Source organism: Engystomops pustulosus, chromosome 6 (genome assembly GCF_040894005.1).
Source record: "Engystomops pustulosus chromosome 6, aEngPut4.maternal, whole genome shotgun sequence".
NCBI lineage: Eukaryota > Metazoa > Chordata > Amphibia > Anura > Leptodactylidae > Engystomops > Engystomops pustulosus.
In genome coordinates this window covers 30,506,308-30,523,301 of record NC_092416.1, presented here as the reverse complement: position 1 = coordinate 30,523,301, position 16,994 = coordinate 30,506,308, and the positions used below count along the sequence as shown (strand labels likewise).

At 42.5% G+C, this 16,994-nt stretch overlaps 1 protein-coding gene across 2 annotated transcripts in view; it reads left to right on the top strand.

The window, feature by feature from the left end:
- The window catches only part of EPHA8 (EPH receptor A8), a 58,067-nt gene that overhangs the window by 37,004 nt on the left and 4,069 nt on the right, over positions 1-16,994 (top strand). Inside the window, exons 4-16 of one of the 2 annotated variants that reach the window (XM_072155449.1) lie at positions 6,428-6,583; positions 6,811-7,146; positions 8,901-9,025; positions 9,248-9,410; positions 11,140-11,236; positions 11,376-11,443; positions 11,835-11,960; positions 12,136-12,321; positions 12,583-12,644; positions 14,122-14,331; positions 14,794-14,943; positions 15,572-15,762; positions 16,642-16,797. In XM_072155449.1, the coding sequence (XP_072011550.1) occupies positions 6,428-6,583; positions 6,811-7,146; positions 8,901-9,025; positions 9,248-9,410; positions 11,140-11,236; positions 11,376-11,443; positions 11,835-11,960; positions 12,136-12,321; positions 12,583-12,644; positions 14,122-14,331; positions 14,794-14,943; positions 15,572-15,762; positions 16,642-16,797 (2,026 nt within the window). The remainder of the gene's footprint in view (positions 1-6,427; positions 6,584-6,810; positions 7,147-8,900; positions 9,026-9,247; positions 9,411-11,139; positions 11,237-11,375; positions 11,444-11,834; positions 11,961-12,135; positions 12,322-12,582; positions 12,645-14,121; positions 14,332-14,793; positions 14,944-15,571; positions 15,763-16,641; positions 16,798-16,994) is intronic. The other variant, XM_072155450.1, reaches the window with a different exon arrangement.

Sequence of the window (16,994 nt, the reverse complement as noted above, 5' to 3'; positions counted from 1 at the left end):
GCGGGTGCTGATGAGGACAAGGCTGGAGATCAATCTGTCATGATTAAGTAAGAATCACACCACTGGACACTTTAAAAGGAGGCTGGTGCTTGGCATCATTGTTTCTCTTCTGGTAACCATCTCTAAAGAAATACGTGCAGTCAGCATTGCACTGCACAAAACTGGCCTAAAAGGGAAGAGTATCGCAGCTAGAAAGATTGCACCTCAGTCACCAATCTATCGCATCATCAAGGAATTCAAGGAGAGAGGTTCCATTGTTGCCAAAAAGGCTCCAGGATGCCCAAGAAGGACCAGCAAGTGCCAGGACCGTTTCTTAAAAGTGTTTCAGCTTGGGGATGGGGCTCCCAGCAGTGCAGAGCTTGCTCAGGAATGGCAGCAGCAGGTGTGAGTGCATCTGCACGCACTGTGAGACTGCGGAGACTCCTGGAGCAAGGCCTGGTGTCACGGAGGGCAGCAAAGAAGCCGCTTCTCTCCAGAAAAGACATCAGGGACAGACTGATATTCTGCAAAAGGTCCAGGGAGTGGACTGCTGAGGACTGAGGTAGTCATTTTCTCTGATGAATCACCTTTCCTCCTGATGAATGTCCTCCAAGAACAACTTCTCCCAACCGTCCGAGAGCAGTTTGATGAACAAGGTCTTTTCCAGCATGATGGAGCACCTTGCCATAAAGCAAAGGTGATAACTAAATGGCTCAGGGAACAAAACACACAGATTTTGGGTCCATGGCCTGTAAATCCCCAGATCTTAATACATCGAGAACTTGTGGTCAATCATCAAGAGACGGGTGGACAAACACAAACCAACAAATTGTGACACAATGCAGCAGTGATTGTGCAGGAATGGACGGCTATCAGTCAGGATTTGGTCCAGAAGGTGATGAGAGCTGCCAGGGAGAATTGCAGAGGTCCTGAAGAAGAAGGGACAACACTGCAAATACTGACTCGCTGCAGTAACTCCTTCTCACTGACAATAAAAGCTTTTGTTACATAATATGATTGCACTTGTATTTCTGTAGGTGATAAAACATCTGACAAACCAGAGGGAAACAGATCATGTGACAATATAATATTTGTGTCATTCTCAAAACTTATGGCCATGACTATACACATTGAAAGAAGATGCAGAGTGTGATCACACCCAGGGGTGAACCGAAATGTTCTGCTGCCAGAGGAAAGCTATAGAAGGCACTGCCCCATCCAGCATAAATAAATCAGGTCAGTTTTTTCAGTAGGTGGGTTCTCCGTGAAGTATCTTACACCAATGCTAACACTATTTTTAAGAGGCAGGTCCTGCTTTGTAGCAGGTGGTTGCACCTCTGCTACTGCCCCAATCTTGCTGCAGCCTGAGGCTAAAGGCTCAACTTGCTTCATGGCTGGTGCACCCCTGATCATACCACAACACAGGAGCCCAAAGGGGCTCTTATCCATATGAGGTGCCTAACAAAATATAATTATTATAGTTTGGAGATCTTGCATTGGGGCCCAGCAGCTTCAAGTGACATCCCGTGCCAACACATAGTGGCACTTTCCTTGTGTTGCCATTTTGATCTGATTAGATTAAGGCGATAACTTTGCCTCCCGCCACTGGAAGCACCGGGGTTCATTTCGAGGTTATTCACTGGATGTGCTCACATGAAACGGAAGCAGCACAAAGACTCGAGCATCGGAAGAAGCCGGAAATCTGCATATTTCTCACCAGGAATAAACACTCCGAGCCGAGGCGCTTTCTTATGTGTTGCTCCTACAGAAATGTCATTTTTTTTCTTCGGCAAAAGCCGCTTCACCAGAGAGATTTACAAGCCAAGCGGATCTATTGGAATAAGAAATTAGCACTTTTAATTGTCAGGCGGAGGAGCGGAGATCCAGCTGCTGTCGCTCATGTCGGGGTTTTTATCTGCACGTGGGGAGATAAATCACTTTCTGCAGACTAATAATCTTTCTAAAAATACCAAGGGACTTCAGTTTTTCTATAGAAAGAAATAAGAAACGTGGCGTCAGCAGGGTCTGAGCTACCAGCAGAGACCCCTTCCTTCTATCTATAGGAATCAGTTTTATGGCAGGGCGGGTAATAGGGCCCAGCAGTAAGGCCGGAGGCACACGTGGCATTTCGAACCCGTTTTTTGGGACGTTTTTAAGCAGCCCGTTAAAAAATGCATGCATTTGAAAAAGCATCAGTTTTTGACCCGTTTTAATTAAGATAATTGGTAATAGCGGTCAAAAAACGGATGCGTTCTCAAGAAATGCATGCGTTTTTCAAAAACGTATACGTTTTTTAACGGCATGCTTAAAAACGGCCCCAAAACGGGTTCAAAACGCCACGTGTGCCACCAGCCTAAGGGTGGGATGGAGGAACCTCTCGTCTTTGATTTTGATGACTCAACCTTACCAGCTGCCGTTTTTAATGTGATGCTTTTCCGGTATTAATAGGGGCAATTTCTTTCATGCTACGCCTCTAGCCCAGCTAGTTCTTGTCTAATCGTATTTTCGGAGCAAAAAAACCTGAAGGGGCATCACTTACCCCAAGTGAATTTACGAGCTCCTACAGTGTTCCTGACCTTTCCTCTGCCAATAGGCCATCGGCGATGATGTCAGGTGTCACATCCTGCCCATTCTTTGGTCTCCGTAGTCACTTATGATGCCAGCCATTGGCTAAGACATCAAATGCAATGAACAAGACGTTGTCACCATCGGTTTGTCAGGTGCAAAGGCATCGGTCAATAGATGGCAACCAGCGGGAGCTTTGGACGCCCCCAAAGTCAGATCCAGTGCCAGCTCTGAGAATACCACGGCGAGTCCTGGGGTGCACATAAGGCTGAACATAAGGAATTCATGGGGGTCAAGGGGGCTGTATCTAATGAATCCATAGGGGGTGATGTGTGCCATTTGGATTGATAAACTAGGGAATATTTTACGGAACAGGAGACTTTTTTAGTTTCTGAATTTTTAAAGCTGCCATGTGAGTTCACTGCCAAGAGGCCCACTGAGGCTCTGTCACCCAGGGGCCTACTGCAACCTGGAGCCAAATGTGCCCAAAGTGTAGCATTCTTTTCAACTTCTCCTGAAATTATGCCCCTTATCTCCATTCTGTTTCAAATTTGGTGAGAAGCAAATTGCGGACTACGGCAGAACCTATACGGCAGTGCACGCAGCTCGTCCTAGTCTCTTATCAGTGCAGATCACACGATGTAGACTGAACGCTGACAGATTCGACTCTATAGGGCCATTTACATATCCCTTTAACTCATGCCCGCATCTCTTAAAGCTCTTATCATGCCCGATGAGTCAAGGCCATAGAAACTAATTAGGTGGTGAAAAATGGATAAAACACTAATAGAGCCGAGATACAAACAGAATGGAAAATCATCTGTTCTACAGCATATAATAGGATAACACTAAATAATTCACACCACTATACAGATAATACTTCCAGGTAAGACTACCTATAACATCTTCATTATCACAAAGACCAATATGTATGCACATACATCCCATACATATAAATAACACATATCCCACCTACACATATAAAGTGCCGCTATACTGAAAATATTCATAGTTTCCCCGCATTGCTCACATATTGGGGCACATTTACTTACCCGGTCCGTTCGCGATCCAGCGGCGCGTTCTCTGCACTGGATTCGGGTCCGGCCGGGATTCATCAAAGCAGTTCCTCCGACGTCCACCAGGTGGCGCTGCTGCGCTGAAGTCCGCTGGAATGCCTCGAAATACACCGGCCTATCCAAGATGAAGGTGAGTGAAATTTTCGCGACACAAATTTTTTTTTAAATGCGGCGGTTTTTCCGAATACGTCGGGTTTTCGTTCGGCCACGCCCCCCGATTTCCGTCGCGTGCATACCGGCGCCGATGCGCCAAATTTCGATTGCGTGCGCCAAAAACCCGGGGCAATTCAGGTACAATCGGCGCAAATCGGAAATATTCGGGTAACACGTCGGGAAAACGTGAATCGGGCCCTTAGTAAATGACCCCCATTGTATATAACATTTTCCATATTTTTTAAGCACATATACACAATTATACTGCTGATGACAGATTCCCTTTAATTCTGTATTTTGTAGCAGCCTTTCCCACAGTCTCTGCCTAATTCTCTAGTTCTCTCCTAGCTGGTGTGTGGAGATTAGCTACTGTGATGTCCTCCATACACTGCACATTATAGAGATGTACTGACCGGTACTGATGTGAATAAAGCATCTGGGGTGAAAAAGAAACTTACTATTAGCTCCAGCAGCTCCTGCCTTTGTCTCTACTTTGCACTTAGCTCCTGCTCCCTTCTCCTCTCAGTAGACTTCTATAGTATTTTCTCTCTCCCTAAATTGTAAGTTAGACAGGTATTTCAGAATTATGGCCAGTTAAGCCGCGTGGAGGAATAAAAGAGCCAGATAAGTGGTGAAAAGAAGCATTTATATCTGGCAAGATATATTACAAAGATTCTTAGAATGATTTGCATTATAACCAAAGTTTATGCAAAGTTTGTTGAAACTTTAGTGAACATGTAAATTTTCAACAAGATATGGTCTGCATTTTGTATGAAGAAGGGGCCTGTGGTTTATATACAGAGGAGTCTACTTAAAGGAAGCTTCTATGATCTGTATAAAAGAGGAGTTTGGTTTTGCATTTGTATGAGCAACAGGTCTGGGGTCTGAATCAAGGAGAGATCAAGGGTCTACTTAAACAAGTTTCTACTCCGGGATCTATATAAACGGGAGGGGGGCTTGATTGGGAACTGCACAAAAAAGTACATGGATGCAAGTCTGTAATAACAATGTTCTGGCCTTGGGTCTGTACAGAAGGTTTGGTCTGGGGTCTGATATTATTATAGTGGTTATAATGACCTGCAGTGTTAAAGGAAATCTACCATGCATTTCATGCATTATGAACCAAACATACCATGAGAATGCTGTAGCGACACTGATGCAGGCACATATCTTGTTTAATCCCTGTGCTGAGTGGTTTTGTTGACCAAACAATTAAAACATTCAGGTCCCTGGGAATCTTGATTGCTTTATCTTGCTGTTTATAAACACATTATACAGAGTTTTTTAACTGTCCAGACAGGACTAATCAACATGAGCTGGGTCACTCATACACAGCATCTGGGGGATGCTGCAGCGATTGATTACTTGTGCCTGTCAAGCACAACACAGTGATGACATCATTCACTCAAGAAAACGGAGGAAAAGGAGCGACAGAGCCTCACTCTAATAATTTTATAATTGTTTTTTTCAGCAAAATCACTCAGTTCAGGGAATAAACAAGATATTTTTCTGCATCAGTGTAGCTACAGCAGTCTCTAGGTATGTTTTCTTCACAATGCATAAAATTAAATGTTAGATTTCCTTTAAAGTGAAACTCCAGCCCTGTCTTTCCCGCTTTAATGAGACTTCTTGTGCCTTGTTCTCCTTACACTAGCTACTATATGGTTGTAGACTTTCCTTTGTATAATGTCCTGTTGGTGCAGCGTATAACGAAATGTGGTTTGAGAATCCTTGCTGATCCTTCTTCCACAATTTATTTTTTTTTAAACCCTGCGGGAATTGCAAAAGTTTCTGAGCCATTTCCTAAAGTGTTGCACAGGTTGCCCCTCCCACCTGACCGTCCTGTTCACCGGCTGGACATCTGTGTCTTGCTTTGTCACCCCACTGTCTTGTCTTGTATTATAAAGGCCCAGATGATAAATGAAGAGAAATCCGCAATTTGCCTTCATTTTATAATCTTCCCTAACCTTCCATGTTAATGAGCTAATTAACTTTTGCCTTAATTACTTTGGCTTGATTTTAATGACTTAGCTGTGGGAACACCTTCCAATCTGCAGCAATCTCCCCCCTGTCTTACATTCACAGAACAGGAATTGTACTGCTGTGAGGAACAATAACCTAATAAGGGGAAACTAGGTGTAAAACGCACAATAGTCACAATAGTCAAGTATGACTTCAGAACCACCACTGACCACCCATGTCATCACTTGGTAACAGTGGGGGTGCTGAGTGTTCGCCCCCCGCCGATCCTATATTAATAATTCATATTAAGAACAGCCCCCTTCCCCTATAAGTTCTCACTTCTCCGCGGTAGGTTTATTTACTTATCCATGGATTTTCAGACAAACTAAAAATTCTATTAATGTGCTAACTGCTTTACATCACCAATACTTGCAAAATGCTCATTCATGCATCCATTAAAGGGTTAGTCCCGACAATGAAATGTGTCCTCTAGCCACTTTGCAAACTTCTCAGTGTTCCCGCATCCTCCACCAAATTCTCTCAAGTTTGTGTCTAGAAAATGACATCATGATGTGATGACCTCATCAAGCTACCGGCTTTACTTTATTTGTGTTTAGTTTTCTTCATTTCTATCTTTGTTGCCGTTTACACATTTTACTGTATAGATATCATGAAAGTTTTTTGTCTTGCAGCTTGTGATCTTGGATACTATAAGTCTTCGCCAGGAGACCAGCTGTGCTCAAAGTGCCCACCGTTTAGTCATTCAGACACCTTGGCTGCCCAAATCTGTGAATGTGATACCAACTATTACCGTTCTGCCGACGACCCTCCATCTACAGCCTGCACACGTGAGTACGGGACAGGAGTTCACACTGGAGGTGAACAACATGTATCATTGAGATTTGGCCATATCGTTGACTGACTTGAATACTTGAACGGTTTGTGATGCTCTCAAATTCACAGAATGTATTGTTTTCAACATAGGGGCCTCTTATGTAAGTGATTGGGCCTCCATATTAGACACCAGCTGATGGTGTTGTTCACTGTTGATCCTTTTCTTTGTTTTCCCTGTTAGGTCCACCTTCTGCTCCAGTCAATCTCATCTCCAGTGTTAATGGCACCACCGTGACCTTGGAGTGGAACCCACCAAGGGACACAGGTGGGCGCAGAGATGTCACATACAATGTCATTTGCCGACGCTGTGCTTGGGATGCGGGTCAATGTGAGCCCTGTGGCGGAGGTGTTCGTTACACCCCCCAGCAGATGAGCCTTGCAAAGACCTCCCTTACAGTGGCAAATCTTCAGGCCCACATGAACTATACCTTCTGGGTGGAGGCCGTCAACGGGGTGTCCGACTTTAGCTTGGAGCAAAGGATGTTCTCCACAGTGAATATAACCACGAACCAGGCAGGTAGGACCCTCTGCAAAACCAGTGTGTTCTGTAACTGGGGCCATGATGTTCTGCACTAAAAAAAAATTGTTATCATAATCACAGCTTGTCTAAATACCAAAATGGCTCATTGCTATTCCTCGTACTGATCGTTTTGGGTACTTGTAATATATGGATTTGTTGAAGTGATTCTATTCTAGTGAGAGGGTACCAAACTTAAGGGTGCAACTCTTAGCAATAGGAATAGTCAGTCGTTGTCTTCAGAGAGGTTTTCAAAAAGACCTCTGAATAATATCAGTAAAAGGTGAAAGCCAAAATACTCCTTACAGTATGTAAGCATATTATTAAACCAAATGGCAAAAGAGAGGACAACATGAGTTCATCCAGGTGAACATGAAATCTCAAGATCCAAGAATCCAGACCTGGATGTCAAAAAAACAAGTAAATAAGTCTGAGAATGGTCATTATTGGTAATCAGAAGGATACAAATGAAGTAAAAAGAAATGGAATTATAAGAAAGGAAGCAATTGATAGAGAAGGAGTGGAGTCATTGATGGTGAGTGGTCACTAAGGAAGAGGAGTCATTGAATAAGTGTCCACTAAGGGTGAGGATTCATTGATGGAAATTGGCCACTAAGGGAGAGGAGTCATTGATGGATAGTGTCCACTAAGGGAGAGGAATCATTGACGGAGAGTGGCCACTAAGGAATAGGAGTCATTGATGGAGAGTGTCCACTAATGGAGAGGAGTCATTGACGGAGAGTGGCCACTAAGGAATAGGAGTCATTGATGGAGAGTGTCCACTAATGGAGAGGAGTCATTGACGGAGACTGGCCACTAAGGGAGAGGAGTCATTGACGGAGACTGGCCACTAAGGGAGTGGAGTCATTGACGGAGAGTGGCCACTAAGGAATAGGAGTCATTGACAGAGACTGGCCACTAAGGAATAGGAGTCATTGACGGAGAGGGGTTATTAATGAAGAAGAGTCATTGAGGCAGAGCGGTCATTTATGAAGAATAGCCACTAAGGAAGAGGAGTCATTTATGAAGAATGGCCACTAAGGAAGAGGAGTCATTGAGGGAGAGGGGCCATTGATGAAGAGTATTCAGTAAGGGAAACAAGTCATTAATTCACAGTGGTCACTAAGGAAGAGAAGTCAGAGGAGTCATTCACCGAGAGGAGATTTTGATGACGAGGAGTCACTAGTAGAGTCATTACAATACAGAATTCACTGAAAGAAGGGGTAATTGATAGAGCAAAATCACTGAGGGTAATCACTGATGTTGAGGAAACACTAATGGAGAGAAGTCGCTGTAGAAGTGGAGTGATAGGTGGAGAGTGGCCACTGATTTGGAGTCATTCAGTGAGAGGAGATATTGATGGTGAGAAGACCCTGACAGAGAGTCGTCAGTAAGGAAGAGGAAAAGTTCTCAAGTCATAGAAGGAGAATGGTCAAGAAAGAATAGTTGACACTGTAGTCATTGTTGAATCAGTAATAGAGAAAAGTCACTGTGGAGAAGGAGTAATTGAGAGAGAGAAGTTCCTGCAGGAGAAGATAATGGAGAGTAGTTTCTAAGAGGGGATAATACACATGAAGAGTAATTTCTAAGGAGTAGGGGTCATTGAAGGAGACTGGTTATGGGAAAGGTTTCATTGTCAGTTCTGGCATGGTGTGAGATTAATAAAATAATTTGATACATTATTTTCACAAAGCAATTTATTTAGCTGAATAATTGAATGTTCAAGTGATAGCAGCTTCTCTGTCATCTCTCAGCTCCTTCTCAGGTTGTGGTTATTCGTAAAGAGAAGACGGCACAGAACAGCGTGACCTTAATATGGCAAGAACCTGACCAGCCCAATGGCATCATCTTGGAATATGAGATCAAATATTTTGAAAAGGTGACTTTTTATGACCAATGCACAATATATACCAAATATCCACCATCTGCCCAAACATATCCTCAGCCATCCAGGAAGTGGTCTACAGTATTACCCATTGCACTGTACTTTGTACTGAGATAACCAGGAACATGTGTATTTTATCTTTTGACAATTTTTCAGTTTCCATATGAGAAAATAGAACTCGTAATAACTAAATACTGTGTTATTTTAATTTTTTAGGACAAGGAGATGCAGAGCTATTCTACACTGAAGTCTAAAGACACTCGGGCTATAGTAACAGGACTCAAGCCATCCACCCGATATGTCTTCCAGGTCAGGGCCCGCACCTCTGCTGGCTGTGGAAGGTTTAGCCAGACAGTAGAAGTGGAGACTAGTAAAGAAAGTAAGTGACAGTATGGACCACTACATGATATTATGGAATGAAGATATCTTGTTCTGAGATCCTCCCATTTGACATACTGCATTATATTTCATGTATGTCTGGTCCTGAGCTCTTCCTATCTGAGATACTGTAACATATTGAGATATAGCCATAATACATGTTCTTCCCAGATCTTCTGAGATACTGTAGCATGCTGATAAATACTTATACATATCCTTCTCTGCTGACATAATGTAACATTCTGATATCCGGCCATTACACTTTATACCTGTCCTGTCCTGAGCTCTGCCCGTTTGAGATACTGTAACATGCTTATAAACACATGAGCAGCGACTGGTTTTCTCCACCGCTTAGAATTAACACCAAAAAGTTCAATCTTCATCTCATCAGACCAGAGAATCTTATTTCTCATAGTCTGGGAGTCCTTCATGTGTTTGCACATTGTATGCGGCTTTCATATGTCTTGCCCAGAGGAGAGGCTTCCGTCGGCAAACTCTGCCATAAAGCTGGAGCTAAGCCACAGTAATCTTCTCTCATGATTGCTTAGTTTCCTCGACCAGGTCCAGGAAGAGTTGTGGTCGTCCAAAACTTCTTCCATTTAAGGATTATGGAGGCCATTGTGCGCTTCGGAACCTTGAGTACTGCAGAAATTAGGATAAAAAGGCAGGTCAAACAGACACACTATTCAGTGAGGTGTTGAGTTGACGTTTTAATATAAATGCACCTGGACAACGCATTTTGGGAACGCACCGTTCCCCTCGTCAGGTCCAGGTTATTACATTGTATAGTAGATCATCTGCCAAGTCCTTGAATCGTATAAATAAATGTGTCTGACAAAGAAACGTCTCTGAGCCCAGGGAATGTATATGAGATCTGGTGGAGAAGAAATTTATTTGATCTGTAAGGCACTTTGTGTAACGTGGCTGGCAGCGGAGAGCTGTGTGCACACAACGTTCCACTGCTGGCCGCCTTACAGATCATGTAAATTTCTTCTCCTCCAGGGTCTATTTACATCGGATCTCAGATACAGTCCCTGGGCTCAGAGACATTTCTTTGTCAGACACATTTATTTATACGACTCAAGGACTTGGCAGTTGATCTACTGTAAAACGCTGTCACCTGGACCTGACAAAGGGAACGGTGCGTTCCCGAAACACGTTGTGCAGGTGCATTCCAATAAAAACATAAACACATCACTGAATAGCGCGTCTGTTAGACCTGCCTTTTTATCCTACCGATCCCAATATTGTTTAAGATATTGAACATGCTGTTGACTATTCTCCTTTATGCTATTCCTCTTAAATATTTGCCCCCATTTATCAAAGCCCCTGCACAAGTTTTTTGTCAGACTTTGCACATTCTTTTTAGCTCAAACTGCTTGGACATGTATTTATAATTCTGCACTGGAAGGGGTGTTCGGGTGCACAGTCCTGCAGTGTCAGACAGAATTGTGTCACACGCTCTGGCCCACATTTATCCAAAGCAGTGCAAATTGTTCTAGGTGCAGTTTGCCTGTGTAGTGTGCAGGGGGCGCCAGATTCAAGATTTGTGGCACCTGTTCTTCATGAAGCTGTTGTGACCTGCTCTGCTCCCGACACAGTGCACCAACTTTTTTTGGGTGCACCTTTAACATAGGGCGCGTGTGACACACTGTCGAACACTGCATGATAAATGTATGTAGCTAATATTGGAAATATAAACCATTTGAATAATTTGCCTTGTGTCTCAGTTGCCCTAAGATACGACACCATGACAATTGTGTGGATCTGCCTGACACTTATCACTGGACTTGTCGTTCTCCTCACTGTACTGATCTGCAAAAAAAGGTGAGGCTTTCATTGAGGGAGCGTTGAAGTTTATTGTATGTTTATTGGTGGCTCCTCGTCGATTCAGACGTTTGATACACATTTGAGCTTCTTTGAGTGTGGACAAATCATTCTCTTTGGGTGTCCCTCTATTCTGCAGACACTGTGGATACAGCAAGGCTTTCCAGGAGTCTGACGAGGAGAAAATGCATTATCAGAATGGACAAAGTAAGTTGGCAGTCAGCGGGAGCAGAAGATAAATCAGTTAATATCATTAGACGCTGGAAGTTATTATCATGCTGAGGAATTAGAATCACAGAAGCAAAAGATGAAATAATGTATCTCAACTCCAGCTTTAATCCCCAGAACAAGCTAGAAAAATCCTTTGAAATTAAATTGACGCCAGTCTGTACTGTGATAATCGCGGGGTTGAGTTTAACTAGAGGAAGAATTGGGACAATTAAAACTTTATTACAACTCCAGGTTTTATGTAGGTCTGTGAGGTATTGGGTCGTGGTGGTCACCCATTAGACGTGTCTACTTTATAACACTCATATACTCATAAGCTACGTTGTGGCTCATGATGAGTAATGGAATCTCTGGGATCTCCGTCTTACAGTCACCTTGGCAGAGTCTAAGCTCTATGTTGACCCTCACACCTACGAAGATCCCTGCCAGGCCGTCCATGAGTTTGCTCGGGAGATCGAGGCTTCGAGAATCAAGATTGAAAAGATAATTGGATCGGGTTGGTACAATTTCACCTGCTTTATGTTAAGTGTCATTCAGTTTTTTGTTCGATCATTGATCATGATTTTGATCATTCTTTAAATGTTGATCCAAAATCACACAAACTTGTCTATGGTGGAGAACTTCTAGGCCTGTTTCTTAAGTCCAGTGTCTGCTTTCTATTTTTATTGTAGGGGAGTTTGGAGAAGTTTGCTATGGACGGTTGAAGCTTCCAGGGAAACGTGAGATCCCAGTCGCCATCAAAACCTTAAAAGTTGGATATAATGAGAAGCAAAGACGAGACTTTCTAAGTGAAGCCAGCATCATGGCCCAGTTTGACCACCCGAATGTCATTCACTTGGAGGGAGTGGTGACCAGAAGTATGTAATACCATGTATTCTTATGAAAAATAGCATGGGAATCATAGATAGAAACAGGCATGATATGAGGCATGTTGTAGGGCTACATCACATTGGAGGAACTTTAGGGATGGTGGTGTGTTTGTATTGAGAACTTCTATACGGCAGTTCTGATATTACAAAATTTGGTCAATTTAATCCAACATGTGACAACATTATTATTAGTTTAGACATTTGGCTTTTGCCTCATGTTCACTCTTCTCTTTCTGATCTTTTTTACAGGCAAATTAACAATGATTGTAACAGAATATATGGAGAATGGATCTCTGGACACATTTCTTCGGGTATGTAAATAGTTGGAATCTCTTACAGTAATATAGTTACTGGCAGCTCATCCTTCCTTGGTGAGGACAGGTTTTCATCTTCTTTTATAGAGTATGCTGGGAATGCTCCTAAAACTAAACAGGCCCATGGGGCCACGTTAGCCTAAAAGATGCCAAATAATTTCCTTCTGGCCACCATCTAGTAAAAGTCAGTATATACTGACTAAATGGCATTTCCTCAAAGAAAAACTTTCATCATCTTTATCCACTCAAACTCTTTGCTCCATACTACGAATTGTCTCTCTAGCTCCCACCCTTTCAGAGCAAACAACATCTGGTGAAGCCAGGCTGCCTCTTCCAACCAAAGACCACTCAACTGACACTAGAGAGCCTAATTATGATATTGGTTACAGAGGCTATGCGAATCAGACTTTCTACTGTACGATGGGTGGTCCTGGGTTTGGGAAGACAGAAAACACAGAGTTGGTGAAGATGGTAAAATGTCCTCTTATTAATGAGAAAAAAGGAGAAGGAAAAAAGTCTCAGAACCCCACATGTGTAAGTTCCATTAGCAGTCCTGATGAATATTTAAATTTGGTTGTGCTCACCTTATGGAGTTGTATGTTCGGTACAACTGGAGCATAATGGCTCATACGATGGTGTGGTGAGTGCCGGGGAATGTATGGAGGCACTCACACTTGATCGCAAAGATTGGACACTGGTAGGGGAAGGGATTCCTCTGTTGCAATTACAGGTCACTCATGGGATACTTAAAAGTTTCTCCTTTATTGTAGTGTCAAGATGATCAAATGGTAAAACTTGTTTCGGACCCTACTAGACTCTACAAATCAAGTTTTATTAGACATTTGAGCATCTTGACACTACAATAAAGGAGAATTTTTTAATTATCCCATGAGTGACCAAAGCCATAATTGCAATGGAGGAATCTCTTTCCCTACCAGTCTTTAAGCAATACTCATATAAGGTAAATGAGGAGGGGGGTATATCCTTAATGGTGTAATGTTTTATCACCACTTTGGAAGTTTTCTGGAGTTAAAAAGTTGTACATTTTTGTACAACAAATTGCAACTTTCAACCATTTGATACCACATTTCTAAAAAAGTGGCCAGGGCTCATTGGAAGGGGTACCCACCCTGCAACAATATAACTATAATTATGCCACAAACTGGAGTAAATTGTAAGGTGTAAAATAAATATTCTGGCACAAAAAGGGTAAGTGACGTACATAAGCCTAAGACGCAGCCCACTCCAGTGCAGAGAAGATTGTCTGCACTGGATGCCAAGTAAATCCAAAGTCTGGCTTTGGATGTCAGATAAATCTCCACCAATAGGCCTCTGGGTCTTACTCCACAAAGGAAAATATTACTGTGAACAAGATTCTGGATGTATTCCAGCTGCTTATCTACAATAAAAGGGTTGGATTATTATAAGTTGTGGGAAGGCCACGTGATGACTGTGACGTCTGTGCTTCTTCTAGAGCCGCGACGGCCACTTCACTATTATCCAGCTGGTCGGCCTGTTGAGGGGAATTGCTTCAGGAATGAAATACCTTTCTGATTTGGGCTACGTTCATCGGGACTTAGCAGCTCGTAACATTTTGGTGAACAGCAACCTGGTGTGTAAAGTGTCAGATTTTGGTTTGTCTCGGATACTGGAAGACGACCCTAATGCAGCCTACACGACGACGGTGAGACACCTACATGGGCAGCAGGGGTAGAGAACTATTTCTGTAAATTTGGTTTGGATGGTCTCCTGGTTGTCTGGATACAATGTTCTCTCGTCACATCACACAGCCCAGGAATAAATGGAGAACAGTCGGTGACAACAGATGGTTGGGTATAATATTCCTGATTTTTCTGTAAGAAGAACTGAACAGGACAAGATGAAGGGATCCCTTTCATGATGTGTCCACAATGCAGGAGAATATATTAATATTGCATTATACAATGATTTTTAATAAACTGACCACATTTTGGACATATTCAGAAGCAGACCGGTGGTTTGTGATGACATTAGATGGACATGTTTAAGATTATTACATATTTTAAGATTCCCTATATTTTTAAATTTAAAAAAATTGGAAGATAGTACAAGAGGGTCTTACAATTCATAATATTAAGTTTGACACAACAACTATTCTGCTTTCTAGGGAGGAAAAATTCCCATCCGCTGGACGGCACCAGAAGCCATCACTTACCGTAAATTCTCCTCCGCCAGCGATGTGTGGAGTTATGGCATTGTGATGTGGGAGGTCTTGGCTTACGGAGAGCGACCATACTGGAACATGACTAATCGAGATGTATGTACTCCACTACTGATGTTACCAAAGGGTGGGACTTGTCCTTGAAGCCCCTATTAACACCCATTTTGTGCCCAGCTTGGTGATTGTTGGACGATGCATTTCTGGACACAATTAAATCCTTCAACAGTGTATAAAGTACAGGCAGATTTTCTACAGCATCTAATTAGTAAATCTGATAAATATAATGACAATTATGGGTAATATATGTTGTCTCAAAGGCCTAAAATACATGCAGGCATAGTCAGGACAAACCTTCTGCCCAATGTTGTGCCTATTATTTGATGGAACATCCTTTTAACGTGTTTCAATATCATTGTGATTGGGATCTTGAGAGATAATAACTTCTGTATTTTTGAGGCTGTAACTGGGGATGGGGTTGGTGGACAGAAAGGTGATATCCAGATTCATAGTTTATTATAGTTTATAAGGTTGAAAAAAGACACATGTCCATCAAGTTCAACCAAGAAAGAGATATCCAGATTAAGATTTATTTTTTTAGTTCATAGATGAGTTGAGTCATTTTTTCCGTAAGAACGTATCCACATAGTTAGGCAAGATGGATTGTGCCCCTGTGGTCTTGTCTTGTGCCTTATACCATATTGTTATGAGTTTTATTTGTTTTTAGGTAATAAATTCGGTGGAGGAAGGATATCGCTTACCTGCTCCTATGGGCTGCCCTACAGCCTTACACCAGCTCATGCTGGACTGCTGGCAAAGGGACCGCAATGAGAGGCCCAGGTTTTCCCTTATTGTCAGTATTCTGGATAAACTCATCCGTAACCCAGAGCATCTGAAGCTGAGCGCCACAGTAAACAGGTAGGAGAGACATATTTAAGTCCCTACCATCCACATATCTTTACAGGACAGTGCTTCCTCCTACATTAAGCTATGTATATGGCCCAAAGCATGCTCACTACACTCCATAGGCGCAAAAATCATACAATCATTTAAACATCTTTCTTGTACATTATGTCACAGAGCATGCTCCCAACTATCTACTACTAAAGTCAATGGACCAATGGACATGGTCCAGAGCAAGCTCACAGCACTCTTGGTGCTTCTTGGTTATATCATAACAACAGCTCAAACATCTTTTTCCTCCGCTCAACATTTACAGAGAATTCTCCTAACATTCCCCTATAAATGACAGTAGGTGCTAGGCAGCTAAATTTCCCCATCCAACCATGAGCAGACTCATGCACGCTATAATTAAAGTAATCAGATTATTCTGAATTTGATGTCACTGAGCTTTCTCCTAAAACTCTCCATTAGAAAACAATAGCTGATGGTTCAGGTCAGGTTGGACCTCCACAATTACCTGTGTCCATGGCCAAGGACATGCTCACTAAACTATCTAATAAAAGTCATCAAATCATGAGAACACCTCTGTCGTCTTCTTTCTCTGTGTATCATGTCAAAGAGCGTGCTCCAAATGTTCTCTTATAGACATCCTTCAATCTAGGACAGTGACCTCTCTACTTGGCTTGAAATAACATGATGGGACAGGTCAAAAGAATGGCTTGACTCCTCTTCCATCCTTAGACATGCTCCTGGAATTATCTTGCCCTCCATTTTCCCAATATCAACCATGTATGATCACTGATAGCATGAGCATAGGCCAATACACTGTTACCGGCACGGTCCAGTCCTTCCTCCTATCCATGTGGTTACAATGTACCACGCTTCTTCTCCTAGGATCGGCCACCCTCGACTGGACAGGGGTTTGTTTGATATTGCCAGCTGTGCCACAGTGGATGACTGGTTGGACTCCATCAAACTTGGACAATACAAGAACAACTTTTTGATGGGTGGATACCGCTCACTAGGGATGGTCATGAGAATGAATATAGAGTAAGTACACTGCTATGCAGTATATATAGTTGAGGGGTTGCTAGCACATGTTGATCTGCAATGCATTTTTATCATTTGCCTTGATATTAGCCATACATGTTATAGATTGTTCATAGTGACCCTTATTTTCCCTTACTACACTGTCCATGATTTCCTATTTTTCTGGCAATATCTAAGGGGATATTACTAACTCTAGA